Genomic DNA, 14,873 nt, shown 5'->3' with positions numbered 1-14,873 from the left:
ATATAAGATAGAAAAAACTAAAAAATTTCAAAGTTTGATAGTTAAGGAATGTGAGGCAAATAAAGAGACCAAAATTGTATGCAAATAAAATGAAAGATTGTAGAATGAGGACAAGAAACAGGAATATACATTTTGAACAATGCACAAAAAAGGCATAAAAAGAAAAGAAATCACACGTGAATTAGTGTATGTTAATGGAGGATGCCCTTGTCTATGAACTGTCTTTCAGAAGCTACCAGAAGTCATTAGTCTTTCAGCACAGTTACAATGGGTCACATGTTTATCTTTTGTCCTCATTAGTGGCAGCTGGGTTTAAGGAGCATTCCCAGAAGCCTGACAGCAGCAAGAAGCAACAGGAAAAAGGTTTTGAAAATTGGTCATGAGAGAGAAGCTTCAAATATATTGAATATGTTGGATATAAATGTTGGATATGAATTAAATGCAACAGTTTGAGATTATTTTATTATAGGAAGATTCTGACCTTCAAATTTCTGTTGGGACGTAAGAATGACTTTCTTACATTTTTATAGACCAATAATATAATCTGTATGATTTGTGTGCAGAAGCCTTTGCTGATTTCCAATGATAAAACTTGAACACATGAGGAGACACTTCTTGTTTTTTTGTTTTTTTTTTTTAATCAAGAAGGAGTCTTACTCTGTTGCCCAGGCTGGAGTGCAGTGGCATGATCTTGGCTCACTACAACCTCCGCTTCTCAGGTTCAAGTGATTCTCCTTGCCTTAGCCTCCTGAGTAGCTGGGATTATTAGCCACCATGCCAGGCTAATTTTTTTTTTTTTTTTTGTATTTTAGTAGAGACGGGGTTTCACCATGTTGGCCAGGCTGGTCTTGAACTCCTGACCTCAAGTGATCCACCCACCTCGGCCTCCTAAAGTGCTGGCATTATGGGTGTGAGCCACCACACTGACAGAGGAGTCACTTTATTTATTGATTGATTGATATGGGGTCCTGGCTCTGTCACCCAGGCTAGAGTGCAGTGGCATGATCATAGCTCACTCCAGCCTCAAACTCTTCAGCTTAAGCAATCCACCCACCTCAGCCTCCCAAACAGCTGGGACCACAGGTGTGCATCACCATGCCTGGGTAATTTTTAAATTTTTTGAGGGAAAGGAGTCTCACTATATTGCCCAGGCTGGTCTAGAACTCCTGAACTTAAGCAATTCTCCTGCTTTGGTTTTGTAAAGCACTGGGGCTATAGGCATGAGCCACTGCGCCTGGCTCCCAGTGAATTTTTTTAAGTATCTACATTGTGCCATGTATGGTGCTGAAATTTTTCATATGTAATGTTATTTGATCACCTCATTTCTAAGAGGTAGATATTGTTAGACTCATTTTAAAATGACAAAATTGAGGTCCAGAGAGTTATACAACTTGTTCAAAGTTTTATGTTACATGGCTGGTAAGTTAGTCCAAAATTTGAATCCAGTCTGTCTTCATTTATTCACCCATTGACTCAATAAATATTCATCGAGACTGCCTATGTGCAAGGCCGTGTGGTAACTTATCAGGATACAATAGTAAATAAGATAGACCTTGACCGGAACCTAAAATCTTGTGAGGCTAGTCTGGGGGCTCAACAGACAAAATAGGGTGGTAATGATAGGAATCTGTGCTGAGAACTTGGACTGTGCACAGGAGGAGCACCTTGGTGGTCAGGGAGGGATTTCTGAAGAATGAGTTGAAATTCTCTAAGTGAAACAGGAGGAAGGAGTGCATGCTAAGAAGACAAAACATGTTATGCAAAGGAGTTGAGGTGTGAGAAATGTTAGCGCGTTCAGGGAAGGTGAGTGGTTTAGCATGGCCAGGCAGATGGCCGCAGGTAGGGGCAGGATGGCTGCAGGTAGAGGCAGATACACTCAGGCTGAAGCATTAAGCATTTTGTGTGTCACAAGAATTTTAATTTTATCCTGAAAGAAGTGATCCATATTCCTTGCTGTTGCCACTAAACAGATTTTGGTGGATAACTAGCAGATTTTATCTCATGCTAAACCCCCAATTTAGGGATCTTATACTTCCTATTACCTTTGCCTGGAAATGCTCTGTCAAAATAATTACTTCAAGTCACTCAAGTTTCTGCTTAAATTTCATCTCTTTGAAAAGGCCTGCTTTAATCACCCTATTTAAAACAGAATATTATCTTCCCCTCACTCTTTCTCTTACTCTGCTTTAATTTCAACAAGCACTTATTACTATCTAAAATCACATTATGTATTTGTTTGTGTATTTTTTAATGGTCTAACCCCCTCAGTAGAATGTTAAGCTACATGAAAGTAGGGACTTTGTCTTGTTCACTATGGAATCCTCCTTGTCTGAATAAGCATTGAATATAGGAAGTGCTCAACAAATATTTGTTGAATGGATGAGATTTACTGAATGAATAAATCATTAAGTATTCACTCGTTCAATTACCTGCCTAAACACTCACATATATCTCATTCTGAACACCTTTGCTTCAATCATTAGTAAAAGAGGTCTTCTTTAAAGATAGATCCTTATACCCTTAAAAATAATTTCACTTGGCCAGGCGCGGTGGCTCACGCCTGTAATCCTAGCACTTTGGGAGGCCTAGGCGGGCCGATCACGAGGTCAGGAGATGGAGACCATCCTGGCTAACACGGTGAAACCCTGTCTCTACTAAAAATAAAAAAAAATAAAAAAATAAAAAAATAAAATTAGCCGGGCGTGGCGGCAGGTGCCTATAGTCCCAGCTACTCAGGAGACTGAGGCAGGAGAATGGCGTGAACCCGGGAGGCGGAGCTTGCAGTGAGCCGAGATCGCACCACTGCACTCCAGCCTGGGCGGCAGAGCGAGACTCCGTCTCAAAATAAATAAATAAATAAAAAATAATTTCACTTTTCCCCTTTCCTCCACTCCCCAATCCCAGCACCTCTCTACCTTTGGAACACTGTATTTCCCCCTCTCTCTCATCACTATCAACCATCCCTGAGTTTTACTAAGATATTTTAGTTTAACAGGACTTATAATATCCTTGCTAATTGTAAAAACTTCCATGAAGGGCAATTCGTGATTTTAAAAAAACATTGCAGAAGCATTTATCCCTTGATCTTCCAGTCAAGTTCTAGGATGTATTGTATCTACATGTCTGGACACATAAAATTTCTAGGTACAAAATTATTCATGGCAACATTGTTTGTAATAGCAAAATATTGGGAAATTACCCAAGCATCCAGCAATGGATGATAATTTAATAAACTGTGGTTAGTTCATACAATGGAATACTTGTAGCTGTAAAAAAGAAACAAAAAAAGAAAAGAAAAAGAGGCTATTCTCCATTTACTAATATGGATTTTTTTCCTATGATAATTATTGATAAGTGAAGAAAATAATTCAGCATAAATACATATATTTATAGTATAATAAAAGGAAGAAAAGTATATATATGTTCCTAATTATTTGAATTTCCATTAGAAAACACTGAAAAGATACAAAATATAAAAAGATTACCTGTAAGGGACAAGGAAAAATCAGGGTGAATATATAGAGAGGTGGGATAGAGACTTTTCAGTCTATATCTTTTTGTAACTTTCTTAGTTTTTAACTATGTGAATGTATTACCTATTTGAACATCATAATTTTTAGGTGTTGAAAATTCTTATTTCCCTTGCAACATGTCCTTTCTTGCTATAGGCTGCATGGGAGGGAGGTGGGGCCTTTGGGAGGTGATAAGGTGAATGGAATTAGTACCCTTATTTGATGTGGGGGTGATTCAGTGAATCGAATTAGTGCTTTTATAAAAGAGAACCCAGGGAGTCCCTTGCCCCCTGCCATGTGAGGACACAGTGAACACATGGCTGTCTACGAACCAGGAAGGCAGCCCTCACCAGACACTGAATCTGCCTGCACCTTTATCTTGGACTGTCCAGGCTCCAGAACTGTGAGAAATAAAAATTTCTGTTGTGTATAAGCCACCCAGTCTATGGTAATTTTGTTATAGCAGCCCGCATTGGCTAAGATGTCTCTGTTCAAAAATCCTTATCTAGGCTGAGCGTGGTGACTCATGCCTGTAATCCCAGCACTCTGGGAGGCCAAGGGGGGTGGATCACTCAAGGTCAGGAGTTTGAGACCAGCCTGGCTAACATGGTGAAACCCTATCCTTACTAAAAATACAAAAATTAGCTGGGCATGGTAGCACACACCTGTAATCCCAGCTACTCAAGAGACTGAGGCAGGAGAATCGCTTGAACCCAGGAGGTGGAGGTTGCACGGAGCCGAGATTGCCACTGCACTCCAGCTTGGGCAACAGAGGGAGACTGTCTCAAAAAAAAGAAAAAAAAAAATCATTATCTAGTACTCCATTTTGATTTACATGGATAGACAGAAAACACACGAATAAATATGAGATAAAATGAGAGAAACAGTCAAGCATTTCTCATCACTAGTCCTCTCCTCGTTTTCTTCCCCTTTATTGAAATGTCTGTTCTTTTTCATTTGTTTTATTAAAGTTCTTTCTTGAGTATTTTCTTTAGTTGGGATAACCAGGTCGTATACTTTCTTAATCTGAAAGATGAATAATCTCTTGGCTGGAAATAGAAATTCTGGACTTTGGTTCTTTTGTGTTAAATAGACTGTAGATGTTGATTTCATGGTCTTCAAGCTTCTACTGTTGTGTAAATAAAATCTAATACCAGTGAGGTATATTTTGCTTTTGCTCTTTCTGTTTGGATACTTGTAATATTTCCCCCTTAACCTTAAAATTGAGGAATATTCCTTGGATATGCCTACATTTTTTCAGTGCTCCCCAGGATTTAGTGGATTATAATATATAGCTTTGGAACTTTCTTAATCTCAGTTAATGTTCTTCTTCTTTTTTTTTTTTTGTTATTATTGCCTGTCTTATATCTGTTCCTTTTTAAATTTGTCTGAAAACTCTTTTGCTCACCTGTTAGCCCTTCTGGATCTCTCCTCAAAGGCTCACTGTTGCCCTCATGATTTCTAGTGATGTTCCTTAGATGGTTTGAGAAGTTTCTTCATCTTGCTTTTCCATGCCACTACTCTGCATTTAAACAGTGGTCATTCTATCCTTAAATTTATTCCATTTTTAATGGAAATTTTGGTATTCAGTCCCAGGAAGTATTTTTATGCTGCGCTTGAAGCTCTTTATTGGTATTGACTGTGTTCTTGCTAATACCACAGTGCCAATGATGGTAATCACAGAGTAGGTGCTCATTGGGTATTTGTGAAATGATTTTATTTAAAAATGTTATTCTTGTTCAATTGTTGCCTTATCCACCAGCAACTCTAGTTTTATTCTAATGATCTTTGCTCTCAGAATGCCAGGCTACTTAAGTGTGCCTTGAAGTATGGGCTCAGCTATGGTTTGTGGAGCGCCTCGAATTTTGACAACTGGAATAATAGATGGCAAAGTGGTCCGTAGCCCTCTGGGCTGCCATGCCACCACCTTGGAAACAGAAGGGGCTCCCCTCTTTCCAGGTCTCCTTCAGCCTGCCTATCTCAGGTAGAAGGCAGCCCTCCAGGTAGGCCTATCTCCAGCCTCACCCTCAGCCACACTCCCAAAGCTGAGAGAACCCTTCCCTAGGAGTTCGTGGAGCTCTGCCAGTCAGACTCCCTCCAGAATCCTTCACCTTCCAGTCCTCTACTCCCCGCTCCGTGTTGCCAAGCACTTCGTTCTTAGGTAACCCAAGAGTGAGGTAACGGCATGCCAGATCTCCTCAGTGAGATTCCTCAAAGCAGGCTTCCAGTGAGCCCAGCTGTCCAGTGACCCCAGCAGCCTTTTGACTTAGCAGGGCAGGTAGGCTGAAGATGAAAGCTAAACGGAGTTACAGGTCACAGTCTCCTCCGTCCATTTATTTTACTTTTTGTGTGATTCTTCTTTAGGTGTAACTTTTTAAAATATTTATTAGCTTTTCTTCAGTTTCCTATAATGTTCCTTTCCACTTACTGTAATTGCTGAGATATTTGGATTTATTTCTACTGTTCTACCTCATAGTTTTTCTATTCTTTTACCTTTATCTCTCCTCTCCTCTCTTCCTTTTTGTAGAATAGATGGATTGTTCTTTAATCTTGTTTTCTTTCCTCTGGAGGTTTGGAAGCTTTAGGTTATATTCTTCTTGTTTTATTTTAGTTTTTTGGTAATTATCCTTCAATTCTTAACATATATGTTGAATTACATATTTTTCTAACAAATTCTTAACTTATTTCACATATTGGTTCTCCTTACAAAGGTCTTAAATGCTTTATTATCCACTGAAAACTACTGCCATTTCTCCTTGTTATATTGTCTAGAGTTTTGGTTCCATCCAATTATTAAACACAAAATGTATAACTTATTTTTTATTTATTTAATCTTTATTTTTATTTTGAGACAGAGTCTAGCTTGGTCACCCAGACTGGAGTGCAGTGGCATGATCTCGACTCACTGCAATCTCTGCCTTCTGGGTTCAAGCAATTCTTATGCCTCAGCTTCCCAAGTAGCTGGGATTACAGGCGTGAACCAACACATCTGTCTAATTTTTGTATTTTCTGCAGAGATGGGATTTCGTCATATTGGCCAGACTAGTCTATAACTCCTGACCTCAGGTGATCCACCTGCCTCAGCCTCCCAAAGTGCTGGGATTACAGGCGTGGGCTACCGCACCTGGCTATAACTTATTTTTTATACCAATTCCATTCTTTGAACACATATTTACTAAGTACATACCTTGTGTCAGGTGCCATTCTAGACACTGGGATCTAGTAGCGAACAGCATAGACAGGCTCCTGCTCTCCTAGGTCTTAGAACTTACATTCTAGTTTTCCTCATTGCTTCTGGCATCCTAGTCCTTCATGGGGATTTCTGGATGGTAAACCCTCCCAATGTCTTTAGGTGTGAACATTTTCTTTTCACTCTCATTCTTGAGTTATATAGTTTAGCTAGGTATGGAATTCTATTTTGACAGTTATTTTCCTCTGTTCTTTATAATACAAATCATTTTTGCCCATCTGGCTCTCTTAGTTCTCTGCTTTGCTTGTCCTCTGATTAGTATGACAATTAGTCAGTTCTATGTGCTTCCTGAGAAATAAATGCTCCTTTCTCACAGACAGTGTGAATGTGGGTGTATGTGCACATGCACATGTGCACACAGACTGGAGCCTGCCCAATACAAGATAAAGTGCAGGCAGATTCAGTGCCTGGTGAGGGCCATCTTCCTGGTTCATAGCCATCTGCTCACTCTATGAGGACAGAATAGGGAGGGCATATGGCAAATGGCTAGGAACACTCATGATTTCATTTGTGGTTTTCTAACTGAAGCATGCTTATATTCTGATGGGAATGACCTAGTCCATTAATCACAAAACTTGACTTTTTAACATACAGGGGAGATAACTGATGGAACAAAATCCCCCAAAAGGCCAGAAGCAGACCAGTGACTAGATTATGTGACATTTTTGTGTAAGTTAGAAAAGATACCCCTCTCTCCAAGTAGGATAGACTTACGCCTGGGTAGATGGATTGGGGAGTAAAGTGTTAGCCAGACCCTAGCACCTACTGTCTTCAATCAAGTGCCCTTGTGCAGAATCTGAACTGAACAACCACAGCTAGCCTGGACATAGCATAGGAGACGAGGTGAGGGTGGTCTCTGAAACAGGGAGGAGCACTTCTTCCTTTGAAGCAGAGGAGGCGAGCACTGCTTAATGATTGCTACAAATATATATATAAATAATATATGCTACAAATTCATATATATTTAAATATATATTTTGTTTAAACTATAAATAATATAGTAACTGGAATAACATATATTGTGAATTATTGACTTGCATCTCATCTCAAACACATATCTTCTAACCAGCCCTGGGAAATGTCAAGCTTCTTACCCTTTCAAAACCACAAAAGTCTGCTCTGGAAAACTAGAAGAAAAGAAAAAACTTTAATATTTGCTTGCATATCAGAAGGCCTAACAAAACATAGCAATTTAAATTATACCAAAGGAAATAAACCATATACATTCCTTGAAAAAAATTATACCAAAATTATATGTTTTTTCTATCCTAGCAGTTAAGATAGCCAAACATTAAAAGCAGACTCTGATATAGTTTATACAATATCCTGGGAATTTCCCCATCAGTCTTTGCCTCATTTCATTATTTTATTAATTTACTTATACCTTAGTGTGATTCCAGAAGAAAACCATGCCTTTTAATGATTTAAATGGAAGAATTAAGAAGTATGCAGGTGGGCTGGGTGCGGTGGCTCACACCTGTAATCCTAGCACTTTGGGAGGCTGAGGCAGGTGGATCACGAGGTCAGGAGTTCGAGACCAGCCTGGCCAACATGGTGAAACTCTGTCTCTTCTAAAAATACAAAAATTAACTGGGTGTGGTGGCACATGCCTGTAATCCCAGCTACTTGGGAGGCTGAGGCAGGAGAATTGTTTGAACCCAGGAGGAGGAGATTGCAGGGAGCTGAGATCACGCCATTGCGCTCCAGCCTGGCGACAGAGTGAGACTCAGTCTCAAAAAAAAAAAAAAAAAAAGAAGTGTGCTGGCATATGCAAGTCTGCTGCCCACTTGGGTTTAGGAAGGCACACCCTCAACCTATTATTTTCTCCTTTGCCACTCTGTTTCTTCTGCCCAGCCCAGAGTAGTCCAGAGATCAGGACTTACAATATACAATCCCTGTCTACTTCTCTGCACTTTGAATTTAAGCCATTGTAGTGTTCCTGGTTTCAGCTCTCTGTTTTAGCAATTATATAATAAGCATGCAAAAAAAAAAAAAATCCATATCCACTAGTCATCTGAGCAACAAATGGTACTTTCTCAGAGATGGTGAAGAAGGTTCAGGTATATGTGAATATTCTTATACCTGAAGAAAGATAATAATTACCACTTATAAGAAATATCTGCCTCTCAATCAATACCATTTCCTCTTCTTTACTTCCCTCTATCTTTTCTCTTGCTGATCCCAAGTCTTTATTGCTGGTCTCATCTCTGTTTTGGTAATTTTTGACAGGTATTTGTTAACATGTTTAAGAATTTTATGATATATGCATATTAACAATCTTCACCTAAACGTGTATTTCCCTTTGCTCAATCCCAACACTTACTTTTCACTTATGTTACTTTGTAATACTATATGTGGCTTAATAAATTACCTTAAAGCATTTGGGTAACATACATAACTATAAATAAATGGATCAATCAATAGGTAGGTAGACAGATCTTTTCTACATGTATATATTTAAAACTTACTATAAATTCATACAGCAATAAAACTAGCACCATTTCCAAATTATATATTCAACACTACGAGGAAAGGAAAAAGTTGCTGTATTATGCCTTTGTTTTTCGAAAGAAAGAAGCATTTCAATTTTAAGGTACACCACACATAACTCAAGTATTAAATATTTCTTTTTGTGTCACAGAAGATATTTAAGGTTAGCTACTAGTTACAAAACAATTTACATACCGATAAAATGTGGTGTGATGGATAACGAAGATCTTCACTTATAAAAAGGCCCAAAGAGGTGAGGATGACTAAAAAATGATTTGTTAAAACCATATCCACCAATGAAAGGTCTTCATGGTCTAAACCAAGAAATCACACCATGGGTTAAAAATTAAGAAAAAAGTGAGCTCCTTAGTGAAGCAAAGACAATTTATAGATATTAATGAAATATTGATATAAGTAAAATGCTCAAGATGAAGGCAATGTTAGAGGAGTTACCTCCTTGAAGTTGGGAATAGATAACCTCTGTCATGTTAAACCATGTGGTATCAGGATAATGCCAGAATCCACAAAAGGTTATGCCTATGTAAACACCTGCCATGAAAGTAAAGGAAAATTAAAGCCAGGCAACTTTACAAGGTGAGTCACTCAATTGTATGGTGTTAGGCCTTCAGGGGCAAGAGCCCAGAGTCAGTTCCATCTTCCAACTTGTTGTCCTCTCTTGCCTCAACTCCCTCTCAGCACTTTGACTCTCAGTTCCCCAAGCGTTGGAAAGATGAAGTAACTTCAAGTTACACCACATAATATTAGCCAACCATCTGACTGACTCCTAGAATGATTACTGCTGGGAATAATATGCCCTTAAAAATCAATCCTCTTAAGGTATTGGTTCATTCTCTTAAAGTATCTTCCAAATTGTACTGTATCTTTTTTTACATAGAAGGGCATCAGAATATGCCACCCCAAAATATGCCACTTTGGTTTAAGGATTTTTTTTTTACCTGAAGGCAATTGAGAATCAATAAATGCAGTCTCTGCCCTCCCTTTATCTGCTTAAAAGCAAGCATAAATTGCCCCTTGTACCAGAAAAAAAAAAAAAAAAAAAAGAGCATTTTATCACTGGAGATAGGGAGCCCTTATCTGCCACTAGTTCCCCTATATATTTTCTAGTCACAACTTCCTTACAGCTAATTGTTCCTTGATTCCTAAATCCACTTCCTTTGTGAAAATGGTACATAATTTCCTGATTTAACCACTTGAGCTTCACTTCTTTTTTGTGAACTGCCATGCATATAAATAATAAAAAAAATTTTTGTGCCTTTTATCCTGTTAATCTGTTATTTGGGCTGGGCATGGTGACTCACACCTATAATCTCAGCACTTGGAGAGGCCGAGGCAGGAGGATCACTTGAGCCCAGTAGTTTGAGACCAGCCTGGGCAACATGGTATAACCCTGTCTCTATGAAAAATGCAAAATTAGCCTGTTGGTGCATGCCTGTAGTCCCAGCTACTCAGAAGGCTGAGGTGAGAGGATCGCTTGAGCTTGGGAGGTCAAGGCTGTAGTGAACTATGATCGTGCGACTCCAGGCTGGAGACAAAGAGAGACCCTATCTCAAAAAAAAAAAAAAAAATCTGTTATTTGTCGATTTAATTCATAGAACCCTATTCACTAAGCATAAGAGAACAGAGGAAAATTTTTCCTCCCTAACAGTACCCTTCTAAGCATAAAGATGCTCCTATTTCAGGAATACAATTTTAGTTAATAATAATTTTTTAAAACTCCAAAGAAGAAAATTAAAATGTAAACTCCAAGAGAGGAAAAACTATGATTTACTTTTTTATTTGTGATTTTAAAAATAGAAAAAACTTTTGCTAAAGTTTCATTAAAACCTTGTAAATGAAGAAGACTGAACACATCACAAATCCTAAAAGTACTTTGTTCCCCGACCCCATCTTTTCTTGGTCTTAGGTAGGAATGTCTGGAGTCTTTTGTGTTTTAAATGTGAGGTGCTGATCTGAAGTTTTGTCAAAGGACATAACTACTCGGCTGGGGAGGAGGGGAGGCTAAGGACCCTTGGCAATCTAACGCATATACTTTATTTCCAAAAGAGGACATTTGTAGAATGAGTCATATTGTGAAGTGTGAGTTTTAACTGCCAGCTCTTTTCTGTTTAAGGAAAGCTGTAGAAGGAAGTGTTATTTATTATTGTATACTTTTTCCAGGAAGAGGAAAACTAAAGACAAACTTTGCCTTTCTGAGAGTTAAGTCTAGTTTTACAGATAATGGTGGAAATTTTTTTTTTTTTTTAATTTGACAGAGTCTCACTCCACCACCTAGGCTGGAGGGCAGTGGCGCAATCTCCACTCACTGCAACCTCTGCCTCCCAGGTTCAAGCAATTCTCGTGCTTCATCCTCCTGAGTAGCTGAGATTACAGGTGTGCACCACCATGTCTGGTTAAATTTTAGTAGTTTTGGTAGAGACAGGGTTTCGCCATGTTGGCTAGGCTGCTCTCGAACTCCTGACCTCAAGTGATCTGACCGCCTCGGCCTCCCACAGTGCTGAAATTACAGGTGTGAGCCTCCACCCAGCCTAATAGTGGAACATTTTAAGTGGGAATAATTATAGATGTCCAGCATGCTATCACATGACCAGATTCTTGCAAAAAATGACTAATGCAGAAAGAATAAAATAAACACTTTATGCTGGTTAATATTTACAGACTAAAATTAAGTTACAGGCTACTCTCTGTGACAAACTATCCCAGGGCTTCCAAAAGCTGATGCAGACCATTGTGAAAAGTTTAGCTTTTATTCTAATGGCAAAGGGAATCCACAGGAGTGTTGGAAGCAGGGAAGTGATGTGATCTGGTTTATACTTGAGAACATCATTCTGGTAGGTGTATGGAGGCTGGTTTGGAAATAGATCATTCAAAAGGCTGTTACTTAGTCTAATAAAAAAATGTTGACTTAAGATTTTAGCAGAGGAGTGAGGTGGTCACATTGGGGATGGGCCCTGGAGATAGCACAGTCAGGGAATGTTGTGAGGGTAAGAGCAGTCAAGAATGTGTCCTAGATTTCAATTCTGACCAATTTAATACTAATTGGGATGAGAAATACTGGAGAGAAACAGATTTTTCGAGGGAGATGAATCAAGAGTTCTGGATTAGACTTGTTGTATTTGAGATGCTCATTAGCCATCAAGAATAAATGCAGGCCGGGCACGGTGGCTCAAGCTGTAATCCCAGCACTTTGGGAGGCCGAGACGGGTGGATCACAAGGTCAGGAGATCGAGACCATCTTGGCTAACACGGTGAAACCCCGTCTCTACTAAAAAATACAAAAACAAAAACTAGCCGGGCGAGGTGGCGGGCGCCTGTAGTCCCAGCTACTCAGGAGGCTGAGACAGGAGAATGGCATGAACCCGGGAGGTGGAGCTTGCAGTGAGCTGAGATCAGGCCACTGCACTCCAGCCCGGGTGACAGAGCGAGACTCCGTCTCAAAAAAAAAAAGAAGAAATGCATAATAGACAGCTGAAGAGAGGAGTAGTTTTGTTTTAAAGGGGTGGTCAGCAGCAGCAATACAGATTTGGGAATCATCAGCCTGAAGATGGCATTACTACCATCAGACTGGCAAGTCTTCCAGAAGGAGAATGTGGTAACTTAAGGAAGGAGAGCCAAAAACAAAGCCCTAGGTTCATCAGCATTTAGGGGTCACACCAAAAAGGAGCCCTCCTAGAAAACTAAAGAGTGACCAATGAGAAAAGATAAAGAACTTGAAAGTATTATCAAAAAGCTAAAAGAAGAAAGTGTTTTGAGCAGAGACTGGTCGACTGTGTTAAATGCTGCTGGAAAGGAAAGTAGAATGGGCATAAAAGACTGGCTGTTGGAATTGGCAACATGGAAATTGTGAGTGGCCTTGAGAAGAAATGTTTTAGTAAAGTGATGGAAACCAGAGTCTGATTTGTAGTGGAAAGAAGATAAAACGGGAGGTGGAAAAACAGCATCATCTACACTAAATTCTGGCCTTAAATATTTTTTTTGAAGGGGAGATAGAAGTAAAGCGAGATAAATGAAGGTTTTGTTTAATTAAGATGGGGGATATTAGGGTATGTCTCTATCCTAATGGATACAATCCAGTGAGGAGGAAGAGTATGATGATGTTGGAGAGAAAGATGAGAATTGCACAACAGATGCAAGAGCAATGTTGTTCAGATGACTGCAAGGAATGGGATCCAGAACACAAGGGCTGGGGGGTAGCCTTTGATTGCAGTAGAGACATTTCTTACAGTGCAAGAGGCAGAAAAGGCAAAGCATACAAATGCAGGTATGATGGCACATTTCCAGTTGCAACAATGTGGTTTCTATAATCAATCTTTATTTTCTCTGAAGTATTATATAAACGAACAGCCAAGAGTAAGAGGGGAAGAGTATTTGAGGAGTGGAAAGAAGTGTGATAAATTTATTTTGCAGAGTGGGAAAATAAATATACGAGGGAAGAGTGATAGGATTTATAGACAGTAGGCTTTATAGGCAGTGCTGAGTGCCCACTTAAGATTCATGATCATGAATTTAGAGTGAGACTGGTCAGTGAAATGTCAAAATGAGACTAGCGTGCAATTTTTCCCCAGCAATATTCTGCTCTTCCAGGACAGGAGCAGAGGTGGTTTTAGAGTTGGGGTTGGGCAGGCAAGGAAGAAAAAGAAGGGCAAGGGAGTTATAAAAGTATTTTAAAAGATGGACTCTGAGAATTATGGTGAGAACAGAGGAAAATAAGGATGTTGGGTAGTGAAAAAAAGTGGTACTGACAATGGATTAAGATCTCAATAAGATCAAAGAAATGTTGAAGTGTGAGTACTAGAACAGACTGAAAGAATAAGAGGCAGTGGACAGAGTGTAACATGCAGGTACTACGGATTTCAGGGACAATGACATTAGAGATGACAAGGTGAGGAGCATAATCATTTAAATCTTTACTCCATCTTGAGTTAACTTTTGTATATGGAGAAAGGCAAGGATCCAGTTTCATTTTTCTTTTGCATATGGCTAGCCAGCCAACCCAGCACCATTTATTGAATAGCATCTTTTCCCCAATGCTTATTTTTGTTAACTTTGTTGAAGATCAGATGGTAGTAGGGGTGTGGCTTTATTTCTGGATCCTCTATTCTGTTCCATTGGTCTGTGTCTGGTTTTGTACCAGTACTATGCTGTTTTGGTTACTGCAGCCTTGCAGTATAGTTTGAAGTTGGGTAATGTGATACCTCAGGCTTTGTTCTTTTTGCTTAGGATTGCTGTGGTTATTTGGGCTCTTTTTTGTTCCATATGAATTTTAGAATAGTTTTTTCTAATTCTGTGAAAAATAACATTGGTAGCTTGATAGGAATAGCGTTGAATCTGTAGACTGCTTGAGCAGTATGGCCATTTTGATGATTATGATTCTTCCAATCCATGAGCATGAACTGTTTTTCCATTTGTTTGTATCATGTATGTTTTATTTCAGTAGTGTTTTGTACTCCTCCTTGTAGAGATATTTCACCTCCTTGGTTAGATGTATTCCTAGGGAGGTGTGTGTGTGGGGGTGGGGTATTGTAAATGGGATTGTGCTCTTGATTTGGCTCTCAGCTTGAATGTTATTGGTGTATAGGAATGCTACTGATTTTTCTATGTTG

General features: G+C 39.2%; 1 protein-coding gene across 1 annotated transcript in view; it reads right to left on the bottom strand.

Moving 5' to 3' along the window:
• Window positions 1-14,873, bottom strand: part of CATSPERB (catsper channel auxiliary subunit beta) — a 160,321-nt gene that overhangs the window by 110,925 nt on the left and 34,523 nt on the right. Inside the window, exons 8-10 of the mRNA XM_011949408.1 lie at window positions 9,706-9,801; window positions 9,448-9,566; window positions 7,857-7,889 (exon numbers count right to left, since the gene is read on the bottom strand). Coding sequence (XP_011804798.1) covers window positions 7,857-7,889; window positions 9,448-9,566; window positions 9,706-9,801 — 248 coding nt within the window. The remainder of the gene's footprint in view (window positions 1-7,856; window positions 7,890-9,447; window positions 9,567-9,705; window positions 9,802-14,873) is intronic.

The sequence above is a fragment of the Colobus angolensis genome, unplaced genomic scaffold, assembly GCF_000951035.1.
Source record: "Colobus angolensis palliatus isolate OR3802 unplaced genomic scaffold, Cang.pa_1.0 Scaffold3, whole genome shotgun sequence".
NCBI classification, from domain to species: Eukaryota; Metazoa; Chordata; class Mammalia; order Primates; family Cercopithecidae; genus Colobus; species Colobus angolensis.
The sequence above is the reverse complement of the archived record's forward strand: the minus strand, read 5'-3'. Positions and strand labels throughout refer to the sequence as shown.